The sequence below is a fragment of the Nomascus leucogenys genome, chromosome 14 (genome assembly GCF_006542625.1).
Source record: "Nomascus leucogenys isolate Asia chromosome 14, Asia_NLE_v1, whole genome shotgun sequence".
Classification (NCBI taxonomy): domain Eukaryota; kingdom Metazoa; phylum Chordata; class Mammalia; order Primates; family Hylobatidae; genus Nomascus; species Nomascus leucogenys.
The window spans coordinates 85820256-85844089 of record NC_044394.1 but is presented as its reverse complement, the minus strand read 5'-3'; the positions used below and the strand labels follow the sequence as shown (position 1 = coordinate 85844089).

General features: G+C 54.0%; 1 protein-coding gene across 1 annotated transcript in view; it reads left to right on the top strand.

The window, feature by feature from the left end:
* RPTOR (regulatory associated protein of MTOR complex 1) overlaps positions 1-23834 on the top strand; it is a 412605-nt gene that overhangs the window by 322793 nt on the left and 65978 nt on the right. Inside the window, exons 14-20 of the mRNA XM_030827216.1 lie at positions 3762-3836; positions 6746-6811; positions 7107-7298; positions 8351-8491; positions 15428-15545; positions 16374-16514; positions 17281-17439. Coding sequence (XP_030683076.1) covers positions 3762-3836; positions 6746-6811; positions 7107-7298; positions 8351-8491; positions 15428-15545; positions 16374-16514; positions 17281-17439 — 892 coding nt within the window. The remainder of the gene's footprint in view (positions 1-3761; positions 3837-6745; positions 6812-7106; positions 7299-8350; positions 8492-15427; positions 15546-16373; positions 16515-17280; positions 17440-23834) is intronic.

Below are 23834 nucleotides of genomic sequence, written 5' to 3'. Positions count from 1 at the left end.
TGAGCCCCGAGTCTCTGCTGGGTCTTCCCACCAAGCCCCTCCGCCCAGGGTGTGTGTGTCGCCTGCCGGCTCTTCCCATCAAGCCCGTGCCATGCAGGGTGTGTGTGTCGCCTGCCAGGTCTTCCCACCAAGCCCGTGCCACGCAGGGTGTGTGTGTCGCCTGCCGGCTCTTCCCATCAAGCCCGTGCCGTGCAGGGTGGGTGTGTCGCCTGCCGGCTCTTCCCATCAAGCCCGTGCCGTGCAGGGTGTGTGTGTCGCCTGCCGGCTCTTCCCATCAAGCCCGTGCCGTGCAGGGTGTGTGTGTCGCCTGCCGGCTCTTCCCATCAAGCCCGTGCCATGCAGGGTATGTGCGTCACCAGCTGGCTGCCATTCTGCATGTGTGTGGTTTCAAGTCTCGTTCCCTCTTCTGTTTAACAAGGCCCTTGGTCTAAGTGTGCTTGTAATTTGGGCGAGTGAGCAGCAGCCGAGAGAGTCCACCCCAGTCCCCTTAGCCGGCGAAGTGGGGGCTCCCAGGTTTCTGCCTGCGGGGAGGGTGGGGGCGGTTTAAGTTAGTGAAAATCTATGTATTAAACAGATACGTAAATGACCCCTGCCAAGCGCTGACAAAGGTATTAAAAGGCATCATCAGCCGTGGTTCCCACCTGGCACAATGACCATATCAAAACAGAGATCTGGTAGTATACACCACACAGTTGCCAGACTCCAATACCAAGGGCACATCTAAGTTCTCCCACCCTGATTTGCTTGCCTCAAATTCAGAATTAGTAAGATTTGAGTCAGCGATGCTGTGTTACGCGCTCATGAGACATGTTTGAGGAGCTTCACTGTGAATGTGTGGGCTTCGATTTGACTTGTGGAACCTCTGCCTAAAACAAAGGAAGATGCCTTCATTCTCAGAACCCGGTGCTTTTTCTGCGGCCCTGGCCCTCTGGGCTGAGTCTTTACATGGACAGCGGTCGATGCGTCTCAGTTTATTTGTCAAAACCTTCAGCTAAAGCCAGTTGTTGCTTGAAAATTGCCTGCTTAATTGGCCTCCTCAGCTCGGGGGAGCAGCTTGCGATCTGAGGCTGGCGCCCGGCTCCCTGACCACCCGCTCCCCATCGCACTCAGCTCTCATTCCGGCAGCCCAGCCCATAACCCACCTCATCAGTGTATTGATGTGAGGCAGAAACACCTCATTATAAGAGCACCCCTGAGAAATGGCAGGGCTAGGGGCTTCTGGGCTGCATAACCAGCAGATTCCCTCTGCAAAACCACTCCTGCCTCAGTGGGAAAGGGCCAGCCGTGCAGGGCTGCACTGGAGAGCCGTTCTCTTCTTGATCCTCAGGCATCCAGTTCTTAAAATTCCGGCCCTCTGTCCTTGGATGGCGTTCGTCCTCTGGAGAGGAGCATGCTGGGAGCTGGCAGAACGCACGCCTCACTCTGGATGCAATGTCTGTCACTGATCAGTTTCTAGGTATTGATCCTAGAAACCCATGCTCTGTGGGTCCCTCTCCAAGACACACAACATCCATGATTTGTACGTTGCACTGCAGTTTCAGACTGCTTTGACATGCGTGGTTTCATCTCTGATTCCACGACCTGAGCACAGATTTTTTTTTTTTTTTTTTTTGAGACCTAGTCTTGCTCTGTTGCCCAGGCTGAAATGCAGTGGTGCAATCTCAGCTCACTACAACCTCCGCCTCCCGGGTTCCAGTGATTCTCCTGCCTCAGGCTCCCGAGTAGCTGGGACTACAGGCGTGCACCACCACACCCTGCTAATTTTTGTATTTTTTAGTAGAGACAGGGTTTCACCATGTTGGCCAGGCTGGTCTCGAACTCCTGACCTCGTGACCTGCCTGCCTCAGCCTCCCAAAGTGCTGGGATTATAGGCATGAGCCGCTGCGCCCGGCTGAGCACAGATTTTTAAAACTTTACCTGGGTCCCTGACTAGTAAGAGGGAGAATCTGGACTTGAAACTTAGTTTTGTTTCAAATCGTGCCCCTTTTCCTCGGGTTTTGGGCAAAAAACCTCCCAAAGTATTATCGTTACCCCGGAATATCCAAGGCATGATCATGTTGTTGCCTTCCAGAACCAGCACTTGCAGAAGTGCCCCCAAGTTAGGCAGCCTGGTGTGGTCGGGCTTCCGGTAACACTGCCAGCCTCAGAGCCGGCCTGTTTCCTCCAGGACGCCCACAGGACCCTTGGAAGCCCTTTCCTCTAGGGGCCCATCCCTCCTCCTTCCCCAGGCCCCGTCCCCCGCCTTGCCCTCTGAAAGTGGTCTTCAGCACCACCCGATAAGCGGTGACTTCTCATGTTAGAAGCCTGGCTTGGGTCAGCTTCTGCGTTTCGGCTGTGCGTGCCCTGGAGCAGTCCTGCTTGTGTCTCATCATCGATGCCTCAGCTGCACTGTGCCCCACTGTAACCCCTCCAGGATGAAAACGCAACCCACCTCTTCAGTGGGCAGCCCTCCACTTGGATCCTCGCATCCCTGGCATCATCTCCGTCCTCTGTCCTTGCTGACCCAGCTCCAGCCCAGCCTGTCTGACCCATAGCCCACCTGCCATGTCCTTCCCAGCTGCAGCTCCTGCTGGTCTCTGCAGCCCCTCCTGCCCAACGCCACCTGCCCCTGTCTGCCCTGCCCCTGCCTGCCCTGCTCCTGCTTGCCCTTCCCCTGCCCTTGCCCCCACCTACCCTGCCCCTGCATGCCCTGCCCCTTTCCCCTCCCCCTCCCACATCCCAGGCCTGGACCTGCCATTTCCTTGCAGTACAGAGTCTTTTCCCTCGATCCCACCCTTCCCCTTCTTCCCTCACTGCCCTGGACAGTTCTGTCTGGTCATCAGCATAGAGAGGTCTCCAAAAAGTACAAGACCCTCCCTCCCCCCGCTTTCCAAGCACCTTATGGTGTCTCTCACTGCCACCATGGATGGGACCTGCTCCTCCAGGAACTGTGAGCAGGGCACGAATACCTAGTGCTCAGCACCCAGTAGGCCCTCACAACTGTGCCGAGCCATGGCCGCGTGGCTGTGATTGTGCTGACAGCACACAGTAGGTCCTCACAACTGTGCCAAGCCATGGCCGCGTGGCTGTGATTGTGCTGACAGCACACAGTAGGTCCTCACGACTGTGGCGAGCCACGGCCGCGTGGCTGTGAATGTGTAGACAGGCACAGAATGGCCCGAAGCACGGGAAGGTTGCCTGCCTGACAGCAGCTTTAGCACCAGGAAACCTCCCACCTTGGGGCTGCCCCTGAGGGTGAATGAGTCGGGCCAGTGGGAAGCGCCTGCTCAAGTGGGACGGTGCACACAAATCACTGGGAATTACTGCCTCACACACGATTAGTTTTCAGCATTTTGTAAGTCCAAGCAAACCCCCAAGAAAAGCTTGAGCGGGACTGGGTCTGCCCCAACAGGCTGGTTCTGAGTGAGTGCTGGATGGATGTGCTCCAGTGTGGAGGGCAGAGGTGGGGAGCGGGCCCCCTGGAGAGGAGCGGGGTGCAGGCAGGGGCTTCAGGGCGCCCCCCAGCAGGCGGCCTGACGGTGTGAAAAAATGTCTGGGAGCTGCTTTCCTCGGGGCATTCATGGGATCCCTCCCCTTCTTAGCCAAGGAAAGCATGTCTGCAGGCACCGGCTGCGACTGTTTTTCAAATGAAAACTGAGCTTGAGAGGAGGAAATAATTGAAGTATAAGAAGTCCCTGTCCTCATTCGTTCACGCACCACGAGAAGCTTGAGGCATCTGCGGGACGCTGCACTCACTGCCTCTCCTGTCTCTTTCTCTCCAGTCATGCCAGGCGGACCTCGTGAAGGACAACGGCCACAAGTACTTCCTGTCAGTCCTGGCGGACCCCTATATGCCAGTAAGGATGGGGCAGCACGCTCTCCACGGGCTTGGGACTCAGCACCCGCCTCTGCCCACACGCTGCACTGTGGTGGGGCCTTTTGACGGGGGCTACAGGAGAAAGGTCAAGGGTCACAGCAGGGGCCACGTCTACAGGGTCAGCAACTGCTTCACATTAGACACGGCCCTTTGCTTAGTACCATGAGTGCAGCTGTTGTTTCATGTCTGTCTCTAAACAAGAGCTCAGTTAACCCAGACACATGGGTGGTTTTAGTTTATTTTAATCTCTTTTCACTGGCACTTCTTTGCAAAATAGTCAAATCCACTCTCCCTGCTGTCCACTGCTTTAGACTAGTGAGCGCTCGCACATCTACAATATGATAGTTCAGGCGCCTAGGAAGGTCTTGGAGCACAAGATATTGAAGCACCTCGTTTCAGAAAGGAAGGGAGAGAGGAAAGGAAGGAAAGAAGGTTGTTTGAAAGTTTAAGTTTTCAGTATATTTTATTGTAATAAATTGTTTGAAAATTAGTAATCCATGAATAGGGTATACAGTTATTCTATAAATGTTTCATAATGTTTTATTTCTAACTCCCAGCTTAATAATGAGAACAAAATAGATATATCCTAAATAATTCTTTAACATAACTTAATATTGCCAGAATATTTAAATATATTAGCCAGTTTACGCAGTGTTCGATGGCTTTGGCTGTATACAGGATCTTTTGTATGCAATTTCACCCCCTAGTTGGTTTTCTAAGCTGAATGATTTTTTAAAACACAAAACAGGACTATTTTCCAAAAGGTAAACAGTATATGCCCTTTGTGTTGTATTGAAACATCACAGGCAGTTAAAGTTGATACTTCGTATCAGTTTTGGAAACCATCACTTCCCATTCTTAAGAGTAAGGAAGAAAGCAAATCCCACATGAAGAAGTGAGGAAGAATGCTCACTGGCGACTTGGGCACGAGGGTGAGCTAAGCTCACATGAACGGCCCCACCTCAGCCACGAGCCTGCGGAAGTTTTGAGGACACAGCCGGGTTTGAAAGAATGAAAAGGAGGCTGGGTACAGCGGCTCACACCTGTAATCCCAGCACTTTGGGAAGCCAAGGCTGGCGGACTGCTTGAGCTCGGGAGTTCGAGACCAGCCTGGGCAATATGGTGAAACCCCGTCTCTACCAAAAATACAAAAAAATTAGTCGGGCATTGTGGCACACGCCTGTGGTCTCAGCTACTCAGGAGGCTGCAGTGGGAGGATCGCCTGAGCCCAGGGAAGTCAAGGCTGCAATGAGCTGTGATTGTACAACTGCACTCCAGCCTGAGCAACAGAGTGAGACCCTGTCTCCACTAAATAAATAAATAATATAAATATTCTTAAATGACTGACTAGAAAGAATTTGGTATGAGTCTGTCAAACCATCAACCATTGTTTTGTTTCTTCAGTGCTTTGTGCCTGTTATGAGAAAACATTCAGTGCTTCCTACTCATCCTCAGAAACGATTGATTTTTCTAAACTCATAAGCAGATCTGAAAAAACAAATTGAAGCTGTAAAAAAGAAAAGACATGCACTGTTATTGAAAACTCCGGAGATGAATTAAATCACAGAACAGACAGCCAAGGAGAGGATTCGTGAAGGAGCCACCTGGAGCGCCGTCCGTGAAGCTGAGCGAGAAGATATGAAAGCCGGGCTAAGAACCGGGCTGGGAACACTCACCATGTAGCCAGCATGGTTCAGAATGAGAGAGGAGAATAAGCAGAGAAGTGGTTTTTGATTAGATAGTGGCTGCGAATTTTCCAGATTTGAAGAAAGGAGAGTTCCGATTTTAAAAGCAGGATGAATCCTGAGAAGGTTAAAGAGAAACAAATTCGTACACAGACACGTCATAATGAAAACAGCAAATATCAAGGCATAAAGACAAACCTTAAAAGTCCCCAAAACAAACGTTATCAGCAAAGGAGGAGACAGCACTGGCCCCAACAGCGGACCTCTCATCAGCAGCGGCTCTCGGCAGAGGACAGGGGAGCCCTCGGCGTGCGAGGAACGCCACCATGGTCGGGTCACCCGCACCTAGCTCAGTCGCCACTCAGGAATGGGGGTGCAGTAAGCAGTGTTCAGACACCAACAGTTTACTCCTTCTGAACCCCACAGATGATGGCTAGAAAGACCACATGTCAGCGAGGAGGAAACGGAACCAGGAGGGAAAAGCAAGACGCAGGACACGGCAAAAAGCCAAGAAGTTAGCACACGTATTGGCACATCGAAAGCTTTGTAAAAATGAAGAATACTCATGGCGAATTGGAGGGTTAAACAAGAGGAGGAATCAGGCACCCTGGGAGCCCTGCAATAATCCGAGAGGCATGTAGGACAAACTAGGCCGTGCGATGTGCACGTAAAAAACTAAGGCACCACTAAAAAGTTACAAATAGACTCTGGTTTCCAGGTCAGCAGAGGCACAGAGGAAAGGAGAGAATGAAAATGAGTCATAGTAGAAGAGCAGAAAGGAGAAACCAGTGAAACACAGAGCGCTGCCTCCATGCCTTTTGCTGCCAAAGCCCCTGATTGCAGGACCGTGTGCTCACAGAGTGCTGGGCAGGCTGGGGAGGTGAGGTCCAGTTGCTTCATACTGACAGCCATGGCTGGCCTCTGACAGAGGAGGCAGCCACCAGGTCTGTGCCTGTCCTGCAGTGTTAGGCCTTCCAAGGAGCAGTCTGTTCACTCCGGGAGGCGAGCCCGGAGCTCTGAGGCCTTTGAAAACGGCTGTTCTTTTTTGTAGAGTCCACTTAAAATCCAGGAGTAAAGCTGGCTCTTGTTACTTTAATTATGTGCCACACATATCATGAAGATTCCGAAAGGATCACACTGTTGTACTTTGGGAATGAGAGTTTCCATTGAGGGGAGACAACCAAGACTGGTTTTTGTTTTCCAGGCTGAACACAGGACCATGACAGCTTTCATTCTCGCTGTGATCGTCAACAGCTATAACACGGGGCAGGTGAGCACCCCAGCCGCCCCCAGCCCCCAGAGCTCACCCTTGGCATTGCAGAGGAGCTGGGCCCACTGTGAAACATGGTGCCACATGGGGGACGGGGTGTCCAGCAGAGGCTCCGGCCCTTCATCTAGCCAGCCATTTGCAGGGTGAATATGAATCAGAGGAATTTAAAATGGGGAAGATTGAGCAAATCAAGGCTTCCCGAGAATGGGTGGCCGCCGTCGTCCTGCGCAGGCGCCCACCACGTGCCCGCCATTGGCAGGCAGAGGCCAACCTGTCTGTGGTCCCGCCTCTGCAGGAAGCCTGCCTGCAGGGAAACCTCATTGCGATCTGCCTGGAGCAGCTCAACGACCCGCACCCCTTGCTGCGCCAGTGGGTGGCCATCTGCCTCGGCAGGATCTGGCAGAACTTCGACTCGGCGAGGTGGTGCGGCGTGAGGGACAGCGCTCATGAGAAGCTCTACAGCCTCCTTTCCGACCCCATTCCCGAGGTGAGTCAGGCGGGCGCTCAGAGCCAGTCCTCCTGGCTGCCGACTGCGGGGTGTAAGGCAGAGGTCTGCTCGCGTGCGGTTGTGGCCGGCCACACGTACAGGAACTTCAGGGGCTGCGCACTAATAAGAGTAGGACAGTGGGACCTTGGTGAGAAGAGAGCCACGACACTGGGGATTTTGCGCCCAGGCCCAGAGTGCGCTCCCAGGGACAGTGGCACAGCTGCAAGCGGGGGTCCCGGAGGGCAGCTCAGAGGCAGGGGTCACGCGCTCGCTGTCCAGGTGCTGCTCTGCGGCCTCACTGCAGCCTGCAAGGCAGGGACCGCTAGATCTCCACTTTACAGGGAAGGAGACAGGCCAGTGGCTCGTGCCTGGTGCAGCTGGGAAAGGTGCGGGGCACTGCCCGCAGAATGGCCTTGGGCTGGAACTCTGGGAGTTTCATGCACCATTGCCTTCACTCTTCCCATCGGCCTGTGCAGGGTACAGGGTGTTGCTCATTTTTAGAGCTGAGGAAGCAGACTCAGGGACAGTGACTTCTCCCCACGACCACATGGTGTCGGAGGCAAGGGCTAAGGCAGGGTCCCCGGACCCCAGGGCCAGCACAGTGTCGCTCCCCTGGCTGAGCCCTGTGTGCTCAGTGCACTCCAGGGCCCCCACGCCCCTCTGCCTCCAGGAGTGCCTGCGCCCTCCCCTCTTTCCACCCTCCACACTCTGTGGCCCATCCCAGCCCCCTCCTCTAACTCCTGCCTCATTCATCAGCACATTCCCCAGTGCCTGGTTTGGTCTTTCAGTTCCCGGGGCTATGCAGCTCCCGCCTCTGCAGCCTGAGCTGCCCCTGGAGTTGGGCGGCTGCCCCTGGAGTTGGGCGGCTGCCCCTGCTGCTCCCCACCTCCTTCCCCGTCGCCACTCTGGTAGTGTGAGGAGAGCCTTGGGCCTGGAGAGCTGTTCAGCAGGCGCCTGTGGGGTTGGATTCACCTGCACACAGCCCTGGCAGAAAGGCAGGCTGCAGCATGGCCCGGCGTGGGATATGCCCGTGACCCCCCGCTGCCTTGCAGGTCCGCTGCGCGGCGGTCTTCGCCCTTGGCACGTTCGTGGGCAACTCTGCAGAGAGGACGGACCACTCCACCACCATCGACCACAACGTGGCCATGATGCTGGCCCAGCTGGTCAGCGACGGGAGCCCCATGGTCCGAAAGGTGCGTGAACCCCCAGCCCGGCAGCGGCAGGGCGCCCAGGTCGGACCCCACAACACCTGGGGCCAAGCCTGCGCAGCCCTGACGGCAGCAGGGAGCACTCGGTTTCTACTCTCGGTTTCCAATGCTTATCATTGCGAGAGCAGATCTTTACATGTTTCATTCTCTCCAAGATGCGTTTCTTTACCGGACACCCGTGTGTTTGCTTCATTTAAAGGCATTTAGCAGGCTGCGCCTCCCGGCAGCTGGTGTAGTAGTCTCCTTCCTGCCTAGGAGCAACACACACAGGCACCACATTCCAAAGAGACGCAGCCACCCACAGACGGCAGGAAGGTTTGTGTACTGGGTCCCCCCCACCACCCATGTATGTCAGCGACTGAACAAAACAGTTTTATGTTTTGTTTTGTTTTTGTTTTTGTTTTTGTTTTTGTTTTTGTTTTTTTGAGACAGCGTCTTGCTCTGTTGCCCAGGCTGGAGTGCAGTGGCACGACCTCGGCTCACTTCAAGCTCCGCCTCCCGGGTTTACGCCATTCTCCTGCCTCAGCCTCCCAAGTAGCTGAGACTACAGGCGCCCACCACCACGCCCGGCTAATTTTTTGTATTTTTAGTAGAGACGGGGTTTCACCGTGTTAGCCAGGATGGTCTCGATCTCCTGACCTCGTGATCCACCCACCTCAGTCTCCCAAAGCGCTGAGATTACAGGCGTGAGCCACCGAGCCCAGCCAAAACAGTTTTATAAACTTGAAAACTTACTTACCTGTTTAGATGTAGAAATATCACAGATGATTGTCCAAGGTTTCACACCCCTAGAAAAAGTTGGTTCCACACACCCTCAGATTCCCCACCCACCCCAGCGCAAAAGGGGCATTTAGGAAGACACTGGTTTCCCGATCTCCTTTGCTAGTGAGATCGAAGGCTGTTCTTGCAGAGAACTCATCCGACAGCGGGAGCACAGAGCTGCTCTATGGGCAGGGAGTCTGTGTCTCCCTGTCGGGTGGCATTGGCTACCCTCGTGCATTCCCTCGCTGGCTGTGTGTGGCTCCCTCTTGGAGATGGGCTTTATCAGGAGACGGGCCGTGGTCCGGGGGCCTGGGGGTTGTTTGTCGGGAGAGCAGATGCCTCTGCTTTACTTGGGAGGGACGTGATCTGGACAGGTTTCCCTCAGCCAGACGAAGTGTGGAAAGTCACGTTCTATCGTGTGTTCCCTTCTAGAATTAGCCCAAGTCATGAGTATGCTACATTTTCTAACGAAATCTTGAAGATAGGAAGCGAGATTCTGGGGACCCTTTTCTGTTGGTTCCGTTATCTTCACGTTCTCCTCGTGGCCGGGTTTCTGAACCTGGCTTCTTTCGGCCCCTGCCAAATTCTTTTTCCCACATCAACTCACCTTTAGTGGACATCACTGATCAAAGCAGCAAATCAGGGGTTTGTCTGTTAAAATTCTTTTTAAAGTAAGGAAAGCTTTGTTTCTTCTTCACAAAAACAATGTGAAAATAGAGAGGACGTTAGCTGTGAGGCATTCCCCAAGAGCCATCCCGTGGCCGGGTTGTCGTCCCGTGGTGCGGTCCTGGCTGCTAGGGCACTGAGATGAAGCTCACCCTCCACAGGGAGTGGTTCGGCGTTCACTCGCCTGCACGGCTGCCTGCTGAACCTGCATCCTGGAGACATGGCCCTCGAGGACACCATGGGGTTCAGAGGAGGTGCTGCCAACCAGGACGCAGCAGTCTCGGGGATGCTGGGCAGGGCGTGTAGAGGGGGATGTCAGCCCCTGCCCTCTGGGAGCACGTGGTCTAATCAAAGAGGCAGATACGGATAAGGTCATTACACCAGAGCCTTGTGGAGAAGTACTGCCTGGAGTGCTGTGGAGCTCCTGAGAGCTGTGCTTGTGCCTGCACCGGAGTGGGAAGGGTGTCAGCAGAGGCTTTTGTGGAGGGGCAGCTCTTACCTGGTTATGGAGGGTGAGTTATGGGAGGGGCTGGATAAGTGGGAGGAGCATGTGCGGAGGCCTAAGCATGGGGAAGATGGAGGGGCTCAGGGCCACCTTCCTTCCATGTGGCCGAACCATTGAGCAGGCAGGAGGGGCAATGGGGTGAGGCTGAAGGCAGGAGCTGTGAGTGCCAGGCTCTAGCTGTGCCTTCAATAAGTGCTCTATTCTTACAAATCTAGCAGGATTCACTCTTGCAGCAAGTATTTCCTGGTGTCTTCCCCGCACTGGGTACCAGGTCAGGCACTTGAGATGCTTCCCAGCTTCAGGAGGTTTGCGTTCTAGCAGGAGAAGCAGCCAACAGAGCTGATAACCTCAGCTGGCAGGGTGATGTCTGGAGGGAGGAAGGCTAGTGAGGAGTCAGAGAAAGACACTGTCACTCACCTGTGACCAAGCAGGTTGCACTGGCGTGCAGACTCCGGGGGTGCGCTGGCTCTGAGGGGGTGCACTGACTCTGGAGGGTGCCAACTCGGGGGGGTGTGCAGACTCCAGGGGTGCGCTGGCTCTGAGGGGGTGTGCTGACTCTGGGGGAGTGCCAGCTTGGGTGTGCCGACTCCGAGGGTGTGCTGACTCTGGGGGAGTGCCAGCTTGGGGGGTGTGCTGACTCCGGGGGTGTGCTGACTCTTGAGGGGGGTGCCGACTCCAGGGGTGCGCCTCCATCCTCTTCATGGAGTCCTGCTGCATCACAGCTGTTTTTCTCTCCTGTTTACCAACCTCCATGGGCGGGCACGGTGCTCTGCAGGGGACTTGGGCACGGGCGCAAGCACCAAGGAGCCTGGCGGGCATGGAGCCAGCCCCCTTCTCACAGCCTCTCCTCAGGGACCGTCCTGAGCCTGCTGTGGGGCTGGGGTCGGGGAGCAGACCTGGCTGAGCAGCTCCTGGCAGCCTCCGGGGCAGGAGAGAAGAGGTTGTTACTGCTGCTTTTCCATCAAGGCAACATGTACTGGATACCAAAAAGGTTACATCCATCCTACTTTTTAATAATAAAAGTGTCCTCTCCTGTGTGGAGTGATAACGACGGCCAAGTAGGTTTTGTTTGTTGACTTGTTTAATGAGCTTACTTGACAAAATTTGTAAGTCAGCAAATTCAGCTTAGCCCCCAAATTATTTTGAACTTCAACTTGTCTTTGAAGTACAAAACCTGCAGTCAGCAGCCACCCGTCCGTCTTCAAGAAGGGCCAGGCCAGGGGTGCGGGGCTAGAACCCCCAGTGTCACCCCAGCCTCTGCCGGGGCCGGGCTGGGCAGGGCAGGAGTCGCACATGGGGACGGGCCCAGCAGGGCTTGGGTTGGGGCTTACTCCCTCCCTGTCATGGCCTCAGGAGGAAATATGGACTGTTCAGATACTATTTTATTTTATTTGTTTTATTTTATTTTGAAACAGAGTCTCTGTCACCCAGATTGGAATACAGTGGCACAATCTCGGCTCACTGCAACCTCTGCCTCCCAGGCTCAAGCAATCCTCCCACCTCAGCCTCCTGAGTAGCTGGGACCACAGGCGCGTGCCACCATGCTGGGCTAATTTTTGTATTTTTTGTAGAGATGGGGTCTCGCTGTGTTGCCCAGGCTGGCCTCAAATTCCTGGGCTCAAGTGATCCACTCTGTAATCCCAGGCCTTGGCTTCCCAAGATGCTTCCCAGGACACCGCTCGAGCCTGCCGTGGTCACAGGAGCTGAGTTTTATGATGCCTGAGCACAGGTCACAAGACAAATATTTGCCAGTGCTGTGTTGTTGGAAATGTGGAGTGGGTGGCCCTCAGGGCAGGTGGGCAAGGGGTGGAGGCGAGGTGGGCCGGTAGCCCATGGTCAGTACAGCCGTGTCAACACCAGGAAGTGTGTGGGCCCCCAGCAGGGCAGAGCGTGTGCCCAAGAAAGATGTCCTTGAGTCCTGGCACCAGTTCACGGTTAGAAACTAACCATGTGCTACAGACGACACCCCTGCAGGGAGGGCTGCACTCACCCAGAACACACTTGTCAGGCACGTGCCGCATGCCGGGCCAGCTGGGGCCTCAGTGACCCCGCAGGGCACTAACCCTGGCTCTTCTCTCAAGAAGGTGCCCCAGCAGCTGGGGGAGGGGCTGGGTGTGAGAGTGGTGGGCCAGAGGTGCAGCCGAGCAGAGTCAGTATGGGTGGGGCTGGGGGCACAGGGAGGCCTTGCCACGGGGAGGGGCCCAGAGCAGGGGCCGTGCCCATCAGAGGGCGTGGGCACAAGAGGCCAGGAGGGCAGTGGGGCAGGTGGCCCAGCCAGGCACAAGCCTTGTCGTTCGTGATCAGAGGCCTGGAGGGGTTTTGGGGCAGGACCTCGCCTTCGGCTGCCCAGGTGAAAGGGGCCACTCGCCCAGCTGCAGGGACGGTGCAGGAGGGAAGAGGCACCTGCGCTTTGAACGCGGAGCTCACCGCACTTGCTCACAGGTGGAGAGGGTACGAGAAAAGAAGAGGACAGGGAATCCCGGGGGTTTGGGTCTGAGCAACAGAAGAGCAGACTTGCCCCTCGCTGAAGGGGCCAGCCATGAAGGAGCAGGTTCTAGGAGCACGCATGGACTCTGAAGGTGGGGAGCCGACAGGAAGGGCTGAGCTGACAGGTGAAAGTATGAGTCCAGGCGAAGCTGCCTCCCTTTTGAGGGAGGCTGCTCAGCCCCAGCCAGGGAGCAGGAGGACAGACAATGGCTTTGACAAGCGACCGGTCAGAGGACCTGGGAAACCTGGCCAGTGTGGAGCCCGTGGCCACTAATGTGGCCTCCCCGTGTGTGTGCTGCTGGGGAGCCCCCAGGGGGAAGGGGTCACATGACAACACCAGCCGAGATCATCTTGCAAAAGCTGAGAGAGAGGGGAGCTCCCACACCTGGCTGAGCACCTCTGCCAGACCCTCTGATGGGTTCTGCATGAATATCCCAAAGAAGGCCGGTGCGTGTGTGTCTTGCCGTCAGAGCCCAGCCCATTCAGGAGAGGCAGGAAGGGTCCGACGCAAGGGAGAGCTCTTTGCTGTGTGCCCAGCGGCAGCCTCCACAGCGAGGCCCACCATCTCCAGCAGGATGTGCGGCCTCCGAGGGAGGCCCCCCGTATGCAGCAGGATGTGTGTTCGGGAGTGAGTGCTCTCTGGACATTCCCCTTGAATAATGGACGTGGCTCCTGTTGGCCTCCCCTAAATCGAAAGGCCCACCAGCTCGGTGCATGTTAATCCATGCCAGGGCCCAGCTGTGGCTTTTCTCACCTGATGTCAGAAGGAAAGGGAAAAAAATCGGTGCTTTCTGAAGACAAGTGCAGCCTTGATCTTCCCTGGAAGGGGCCCAGTGGGTGTTTTGCTTTGTCGGAGGCCCCGTCTCGGCAGTGCCTCACTCCTCTTGCACAGGGAAGGCAGCGGGGGTTCTGTGGTTTGCCCGGGGAGCCTGGGACAGTGACTTAGGCGTTGGAGATGAGCGCCAGAACCGGGGCATGGGCCGTGGCTGTGAAGACGCACACTGGGCCATGGCCCTTGGTGCCCAGCAGGGTGGGAGGGGCGGGTGGAGGGTGATGCCAAGGCTCCATTCTGAGCAGTGAGAGACTTGCAGTTCCATCGGCGCAAATCAAGAGGGCGCTGCAGGCTGAATGGAAAGTAGACAGTGCCCGCAGTTCACAGGGCAGGGAGAGTTTGGGGTGCAGGTGAAGAGCCGGCAGCTGGACAGCCAGCCTGGACCTAGGAGAGTGAGGGGCCAGCATCAGGGAAACCACAAAGCATGATAGGAAGAAGCCCAGGGCGTGTATAGGCTGGGGTGGGAGAGTGCATGGACAGAGAGTGTGTAGATGGAGAGTGGGGTGGCCACGAGAAGACCCTGGTCCCTGGTGGGTGCCCATTCCAGAGCCTGCTCATCCAGCCGCTGCAGAGATGGGGGCATCATGCAACTAGCAAGGGGTCCTCTCACAGCGCTTGGCTTTCTGCTAAGAATCCATCTTTTTTCTTTTCAGGAAAAAAGAAAAGGCAGGGAAAGTTTGTCGTAGGGGAAAAAAACATTCTTTCTACTTTTTTTTTTTTTTTTTTTTTTTTTTGAGACGGAGTCTTGCTCTTTCCCCCAGGCTGGAGTGCAGTGGCGCGATCTTGGCTCACTGCAAGCTCCGCCTCCTGGGTTCATGCCATTCTCCTGCCTCAGCCTCCTGAGTAGCTGGGACTACAGGCACCCGCCAACACGCCCGGCCAATTTTTTGTATTTTTAGTAGAGACGGGGTTTCACTGTGTTAGCCAGGATGGTCTCGATCTCCTGACCTTGTGATCCGCCCGCCTCGGCCTCCCAAAGTGCTGGGATTACAGGCTTGAGCCACCGTGCCCGGCCTCATTCTTTCTACTTTTTAAACCTACGTCCCCCTTCTGTTTCCCAGTGACTTCTAGGCTCTCCAGCTGTTCCTGTCACAGCACTGAACTGTCCTAAAAGAGAAGCAAATTGTGTCTGTTTCCTTGGACCAAGGCATTTGGGCCTAAAGATGATATTTTAGTTCTACAACGTTTCCCGTTCCCCCTCAGGGACTAGAAGCATCTACCAATGAAAGTTTCACGTGTGTTGAAAAGAGCAGGCTTCGGCTTGTCCGCTGCGCTCGGCCCTGGGGTGCTCAGATTCAGAAAGGCCGCCAGCCATCGGGTGTGATCTAGAGCGGTGTTTTCACCTAGTGGTGACTGTAAGCGAGAGGCTGTGAGGCCTACCTTTCCCTCTCTGGAGTCCTGTGACTCACCGTGTCCTTATGAGAACCCCGATGCGTCGTGCGCATCTAGCAGTGGTGAGGATTTGGCAGGCATTCTGGGCTTCCCCCGTGAGCCGGTGGCCTACCGTCTCCCAGCACTCTGCTATTCCAAGGCTTCTGCTCTGACGGTTCGAAAAGGGATGGTCCCTGTTTCTGATGCCAATTGCATGGTTTTGTCTTAACCTTTCTTTTTTCTGTTGGTGAAATCATTTTCCAGCCCCAGCATTATTGTCCCTTCTCCCTCTCGGCAGGAGCTGGTGGTGGCTCTGAGTCATCTCGTGGTTCAGTATGAAAGCAATTTTTGCACCGTGGCCCTGCAGTTCATAGAAGAGGAAAAGAACTACCCCTTGCCTTCTCCAGCGACCACAGGTACGGCATCTTCTCCTGTGAACCCGCTGAGCACCTCGCCTGGCGTTCTAGTGCAGGCCGCGGCCCAGTCTCAGAACTGCTAGCCGCTTGCTCACTCTCGCAGAATCTAAGCACAGGTTTCTCAGATACCTGCCTCAAGGGGTCCCTGTTTTTCTCATCTTTTTAGGCACCTGCCAGATGTAAAAGGGCAGGAAAGAGGGCCACGCTGACCCTCTTACATTTTTCCTTTCTTTTTACCCTCTTTGGAAATTAAACTCACAGAGACCTTGAAGTATGACAAAACTTCTGCAGTAGGAGCTTGCAGAAAAGCGCAGGGGCCGTCTTCCTGCGATGAGTAATTTCATAATTTCATCACACTGTGCTGGCTCCGTGGCTTGGTGAGTCATGTCAGGAGTCCTTTCTCACACATGCAGGGGCTTGTCATCAGCAGTGAAGCCTCACTGCTTCTAAGAAGCCCAGGAAGGGAGAAGGGTGAGCCAGACTGAGTGTGGCCGGCCACTGCTCTGCTGCGGTTCCCGGGGAGCGGCTCACGGCCCACGTCACCACGCACCTCGTGTGCACTGGGACAGGCCGCAGCCACCAGCCTCTGCCCTGTTGTCTTTTGTAATTTAATATCCACAGAGTGACAAGCGGTTGTTGTTTGTCCAGTGCTATCCCACAGAGCCTCCGCTCGTGTCTGAGTCTCCCTGAGCTGTGCAGCCCCTGCTCTGACGTTCGTTCCAGCACAGGTAGCAGCTGCCGTCACCGAGTGTCCCAGCTGCTGAGTGTCAGAAGACACGCCGGCCTCCACCCGGAAGCCCAGTGTAACTTGTCCTCCTTCTTTCTCAGAGGGAGGAAGTTTGACCCCAGTGCGAGACAGCCCATGCACCCCCAGACTTCGTTCCGTGAGCTCCTACGGAAACATCCGTGCTGTCGCCACAGCCAGGAGCCTCAACAAATCTTTGCAGAACCTGAGTTTGACAGAGGAATGTAAGATCCTGGAAATCGGGTTATTGGCTTGGGAGAGATTGGGGTTGTATTTTCTGAAACTTTGTATCTGAGCAAGCACCACTCTGCCCCTGCCCCTTCTCCGTCTAAGTGCGTGCCCTGAAGTCCCATCTGCCAACATGGTGATGAGTCACCCTTCCAGACCTGAGCGTGGCAAGGAGGCGTAGGCCAGCCCCCAGAATAGCCAGCGGGCCTGTTACCAATGCGGCAGGGAGCTCAAGCGCAGCCGCAGTCGAGGTGGTGGCTCCTTGGAGGGCCGTGCCCTGCACCCGTCTCCCAGTAACCTGTGGTCTGCGGGTGGGGAGCTTGGCTCCCAGGGAGATCAGTGAGTTCCTGTGCCTGTGTGCATGCCAGGGTGTGTGTGCACCAGAGTGTGTGTGTACCAGGGTGTGTGTGCCAGGGTGTGTGTGTACCAGGGTGTGTGTGTGCCAGGATGTGTGTACCAGGGTGTGTATGACAGGGTGTGTGTACACTAGGGTGTGTGTGTACAAGGGTGTGTACATGCCAGGATGTGTGTGCGCCAGGGTGTGTGCTAGGGTGTGTGCACCAGGTTGTGTCTGTACATGCCAGGGTGTGTGTGCACCACGCTGTGTGTGCACCAGGGTGTGTGTGTGTACCAGGGTGTGTTTGTGCCTGGATGTGCTGAGCTTTATTTAGAAGAAAATACATATTTCAGTCATGCCATTAACTGTAAGACCAAAAGGAGGGTCCCGGGAGCACCGCACTGACCCCGCTGCGTCTCGAGCAGCTGGCGGTGCAGTGGCGTTCTCCCCCGGAAACCTCAGCACCAGCAGCAGCGCCAGCAGCACCCTGGGCAGCCCCGAGAATGAGGAGCACATCCTGTCCTTCGAGACCATCGACAAGATGCGCCGCGCCAGCTCCTACTCCTCCCTCAACTCCCTCATCGGTGAGTCCGCCTGCCCCTTTCTGCTTCCAAGGGGCCCCGAGGGTCTCCTCCCCACACAGAGCAGCACGAACCTGTGTCTGCATCAGGTCAGTGGGTGTTGAAACTATCTGTTCAAAAGAAAGAATAAAAGTCAGCTGGACTGTGAGGCAGTGAGAACATTTTGCTGGGGAGAGCGGGGAAGTTGACATCACTGTTGTGATGGGATGGTATTTTACAGGCCACTCCGAAGCCATCGGAGCTGGCCAGCTTGGCCAGGTGGGAAGGCTGCCAGAACCTTCCATCTTTCTTCCATAGAGGGATGAGAGTTCGTCATGGTGCTGGACACCCTGGTGATACAGAACAGTGGTTCTCAGCCGGGGGTGGTTTTGCCCCCCACGAGCAACTGGGGTACAGTAGGGGTGCTGCTTGTCCCAGTGGGTGAGGCCAGGAAGCTGCTCACATTCCCTGGTGCCCAGGACGGCCCCCACGGTGTCCGCAGTGAGAGGCGGAGGGCCCTGCGGTCGGGGCTGGGGGCTGTTGTCCCCGCCCTGCTCACCTGCAGAATCTCCACAGAACTTTCCCCCCATCCCAGCAGCTTGACGCAGCACTGCCTGGGAATGGAAATCTGATGGAAAGGTCAGATTCTTCTCTTGTTCTGCCATGAATGGTGTGTGCCTGGGTCCTACCACCAGGATTGCTGATGTAAAACAGGAGAAACAGGATTTCATCGTGTTTTCTTATTGTGTAGCTGTGTTCATCTTCACACTGCTGGTAACAGATTTAGGGCTTAACCAAACGAGCCTCCTCTCCTCTTGTTCTGACTATCCAGAGTGGCTTACTGGCTTCACTTGAATTTTTTTCATATTAAGGAACATTTTAGCCATGTAAAAATTTACAGAGACTTACATAAGAGCGCTGCGTGTGTGTGTGTGTGTGTGTGTGTGTGTGTGTGTGTGTGTGTGTGTGTGTGTTGTGTTCCCAGCTTAAGGAATTACAGAGGTCGAGCCCCAGACCCCACCCCGGTTCCATTCCCTCTGGTGACGTTACACTTTCTCTCTCTGGCCATGAGCCCTGGCACACACGTGGTGCCCACTTAGAGGCCTTTACCTCTTGTTGGCACCGTCACAGATGCGTGGCCTGCAAAGCCTGTTTCTTTGGCTGTGACTTCAATATGTATCTTTGGTGGTCATCTAGGTTTTATCCTTCGCCTCTGCGATCTGCCGTGACTCCATTATCCATTCTCCTGTCTGGGGACAGTGAGGCCGGTTCTAATTTCTTCTTCCTTTTTGTTCCTTTTTTTAATAAGCAAACTCAGAATTCAGCCCCTGCCACCATGGAGCCCCACGTCCAACACACCCTCACTTGCTGCACCCAGCTCTGCTGGGCCCCGGCCCACCTGGCCCCCAGCCTGGGCGTCGGTGGGGAAGCTCTTCTCCGGCATATGGTGGCCACTCCCCTCTCATTCAGAGCCCCCATCCAGCAGCACCTTCCGAGAAGCTTCCCCAGCCCCACGCCCCCACCTGGAATCAGGCTTCCCCAGCTGCCCTCTGACTCTCTGCTCCCTTTTCCTGCTTTATTTTTCTCCTGAGGACTGTGGACTGCAGACGTGCTGTATGTGTAACTTGTTCATTGGCCCAGCCCGTCTCTCCCCCCTGGAGCTCGAGAGCCACACGTGCAAGAACCTGGCTTTGTTAACCACTGTCTCCTCCCACCCTGTCCACACCCAATGCCTGGTACACAGTAGGTGCTCAATACACATAAACGGGCACGTGTGTGGTGCGTGTACTTCAGCGTGGATACACGTGAGTGCCTCTTGCCGCCTTGCCTTGGAGTGAAGCTGCTGCGTGAACTGTGCCTGCACCTTCAGCTTTTGTAGATGTCGCCCCAGGCCTTCCACAGGATCCTCTGTTCTAAAGCGCAGGCGCCCCCATCTCGCCACTCTCTACCCACACCGGTCTTGGCCGGCTTTTGCCTGTCTGATAGACACACCTGGTGTCTCCTTGTGGCATGAATTTGCATTTGCCTTGTTTGCAGTGAGGTTGCAGCCTTACAGACTCACCTTGTGTCGTTTGTCTTTCTCTTAGTAGTTTGTAATAAGAGTTCATTACAATCCTGGGTGCTGATTCCTGGCTGAATATATCCATCGAAAATGCCTCTAATCTATGACTTTTTATGATGCCTTTGGTGCCACACAAGCTTAATCTTCTAGTTTCTCTTTTTCTTTGTAACTTGGGCCTTTTGGGTTTTTCCTTTTCTCAATGTCCTAAACATATTCTCCTACATTTTCTTCTGAAATTTAAAATTTTCCTTTTTACGTTCATGTCTTAAGTATATCCTGAACCACATTTTGTCTCTGTGGTGAGGTCAGGATTCAGGTTTTATTTTTTCTTTATGCCACCCCAGACCCTTCATCAGACAGCCAGTCCTCCCTCCAGTGCTTCTCAGCGTCTCTCTGGCCATCAGTCCTTAGGGTCTGAGTGGGGGCTCCATTCTCAGCAGCACCCATCCCATCCACAGCCGCGCCGACACCCCACACAGCCGCCCCGACACCCCACGGCCACGCGACACCCCCACGGCCACCGACACCCCACGGCCGCACCGACACCACACGGCTGCCCCGACACCCCACACGGCCGGCTGACACACCCCCGGCTACCCCGACACCCCACACGGCCGCCCCGACACCCCACATGGCCGCACCAACACCCCACGGCCGCACCGACACCACACGGCTGTGGGGGCAGCGCCGTCGAGCCTGCCCCTCAGTTCGTTTCTCAGAATTGTCTTGGCCGCTCTTAACCCTTTGCTCTGCTGTGTACATTTTACAGTCAGGTTTTCTGTGTCCACAGCAGCTTCATTGGGGTGTTGTTTGAATGGCGTTGAATTGGTGGATTCCCTGGCATGACTGGCGTCCTTGCACCATGAGTCTCCCTGCTCCTGAACAGGGCGTTTCCATTTCCTTAAGTCTTCTTTGTGTCTTCAAGACAGTCTAACTTTCTGCATAAAAGTCACAGGCATGACGTTACCTTTCAGTTTTTGTAATTTTAAGTAATATCTTTTTTAAAACCTGTTGCTGGCAAAAAAGAAAGAATGCCAGCAGGCCGGGCGCAGTGCCTCACGCCTGTAATCTCAGCACTTTGGGAGGTGGAGGCCGAGACGGGTGGATCATGAGGTCGGGAGATCAAGACCATCCAGCCAACATGGTGAAACCCTGTCTCTACTAAATATAAAAATGAGCCAGGTGTGTAGTCCCAACTACTGTAGGAGAATCTGTAGTCCCAGCTACTGGAGGAGAATCACTTGAACCTGGGAGGCGGAGGTTGCAGTGAGCGGAGATCACACCACTGCACCCCAGCCTGGCAACAGAGCAAGACTCCATCTCAAAAAAAAAAAAAAGAATGCCAGTGGACATCTGTGTTTCTCTCTTGAGAGTAAAGGAAACATTTCTAACCTTTTACCTTTAATACGACATTTGCTGTAGATTTTTTGGGTGGGTGCTCTGTATCAGTTTATAGAAATTCCCTTCTCGTTGGTTCAGACTCTTTTTATGAGTGCAAATTCTCATTCTATTCTAGTTAGTTAAGAATTTTCCTGATAAATGGAAGTAATTTCTGTGAATGTATTTTCCGCATCTCAGAATGACCCTGTGCGTGGCTCTTTGTTAGTGTAGGGAATTACAGGATTGAATTTCTTGTGAAATATCCTTGCATTTCTGGGGGCACCCAGCATGGTAATGTCGCCTGACATCGCTGCCTTAACGCTCATCAACTGTTTCTTTGGGCGGTCCCCATTGGCATTCACAAGTGGGTTGGGCTGTGACTTTTCTTGTCCTGACCTGGCTGGTTTAGGCATTGAGTCTGTACCTGCCTAGTAAAACTGGCTCCTCCGGGCATGGTGACAGGTGCCTGTAATCCCAGCTACTGGGGAGGCTGAGGCAGGAGAGTTGCTTGAATTCGGGCAGCAAAGGTTGCAGTGAGCCAAGATCACGCCACTGCACTCCAGCCCGGGCAACAGAGTGAGACTCCATCTCAAAACAAAAATAAAACAAACAAAAACTGGCTCAGGCGTGTGCCCTCATTCCCTGTCCTAGGGGGCAATTTTTATAAGACAAAGATGATGTGTTCTTTCAGTGTCTGAGTAGAATTTGCCCCTGAACTGTCTGGGCTAGTGTAATGTTGTGAGGGTGGGTTTGAATTCTGTATTCCATTTCTTTAATGCTGATAGGATTATTTACATTCTCTATTTCTTCTTAAGCTAGCTTCAAAAAGTTTTATTTTTCTAGGGTTTTATTCAATTCAGCTAAGTATTCTCATTCTTTCCCTTGAGGCTCTAATCTCTGCTGTCCTTATTGTTTTAGCTGCTCTGTCATTCCCAATCTGCTGTCTCTTTAGATATGTCCCCTATTATTCCTATTGTTGTTTATTTGCCTTTTCCCCTTTTTCTTGATTAATCCTCTAAGATGTTTGTTCATTTCTTTAGTGTCTTCAAGTTCTAACTTTTAGGCTTTGTGGATTTACTGCATGATTTTATCTTTATTTTTCTATTCCAGTACTTTATTTTGTTTCCTTTCTTCTGTTTTCTGTAGGTTCACCCTCTTGTCCTGTTTCAGTTCTCAAGCGGAAAATAAAAACAGCTCATTAACTTTGAGTTTTGCTTCCTTCCTAATGTGTGTGTTCAGGTCTGCGGGACACCCGCCCCCCCGCCCCCGCTCCTCCCTGCTGTCTCCGTCTCGTGAGTTTTGATGATGGGCTTTTCACTTGTGTTCAGCTTCAAGCTCTCTTTCTACTTCCGTTGTGGTTCCCAGGGATGGCGGTCCAGCCACAATGACAGCAGCGCATGACAGGAGCCCAAAGACCCAAAACAGACACAGGGCATTCTCCAAGGCAGTTCCCACCAGGCAAGCCTGTGGGTGTGCTCCCAGCCTTGGCCACCTGCTGCCTTGAACACCTCTGGATAGAACGATTCTAGAGCTTGCACCATGCACTCCAGGGTATGGAGAACTGAAAGGTTCACTACACAACAACCCAGACACGCCAGCTTAGCCCAGACACGCCAACTTGTTAATTTTCATTGAGAAATAACGTTGCAGCTTTGTGCGTTTGGTTGTCCGCTAAAATATGCCAAGTACCCAGAAAGCACAGAGTTGACTCTGTATATTCGAGTATAAATCGAGGTATTGCCAAGTCACCAATGAAATATGTCCTAAAGTCACTTGTAAGATGTTTGTTTTGAACTGGAATACACTTTTAAAATAGAATTAATGTTCTATATAGTGGTTAGGTTTCCAGGCTAGCCTGCAAGAGTCTTTTAAAACCTGTCTGCAGAAATTCTACTTATAAATCTACAATGAAAAAAGGTATTTTAAATATTTTTTTAAGTACTAGAAAATGTAAATTCATAGTGTTCTGTTTTGATTACACATTTCCCCTGGCCCCGGGCACAGCTCCTGTGAGTAGCTCTCGAGCCCCTCCAGCAGATTAGTGCCACCTCTGCCCCAGTTCATGCTCACCAAGGTCAAGGTGATAGCTGCCTTCCGTCATGTGTAGGTTAGAGCAGGAGTCTGCAAACTCTTCCTGTGAAAGAGCTTTGCGGGTGGGACTGCCCCAGCACTGCCATTGTGGTGCAAAAGTAGCCAGAGACCGCGTGTAAGTGAATGAACTTGGCCATGTTGCTATGTAACCGTGTGGGTTGAACTTTGAATTTTGTGTAACTTCACATCACAAAATATTGTTCCTTTGATTTTTTTTTCAACCACTTAAAAAGTATAAGAACCATACACAGGCCATAGAAAAACAAGGCTGAGTTCAGCTCAGAGAGCCTGACAGCAGAGCACATCCTGCCCGCACCCCAGCCTCCAGGGACACTCCTGTGAGTCAAACAGAGGACTTGGGATTCTCCCACGGATTGGCCAGATATTTTGACAGTGCCCCCACTATGTACGTTGGGGCACAAAAGTGCAGAACAGGCAAACCCAGTGCTACCTGTGTTGAAGCCAGTACCATCAGCTCCAGGCATCTCCTTCCCCTCCCTGCAGAAACGGGCGTCCTCCCTCTGCAGCCAAGGGGACCGGTGTTTACTCAGGTTGACTCCTGGCCGGAAGTCGGGGACTCCTCTTTGTGCCCCCACACATCCTTCTCTCGGCAGGGCATCTGTGCCGGTCTCCTCCCCGCCTCGCAGCCACCTGAGCCAGCAGCTCTTTGACCTGGTGGTCGCAGCTCCCTCCTGGGTCTCCCTGCTTCCACTGTGGCCCTCCTGGGGCTGTGTGCTCACTGTGGCCTTCGTGTGTGTGTGTGTGTGTGTGTGTGTGTGTGTGTGTGTGTGTGTGTGTGTTTGAGATGGAATTTTGCTCTTGTCGCCCTGGCTGGAGTTTAATGGCGTGATCTCTGCTCACCGCAACTTCTGCCTCCCAGGTTCAA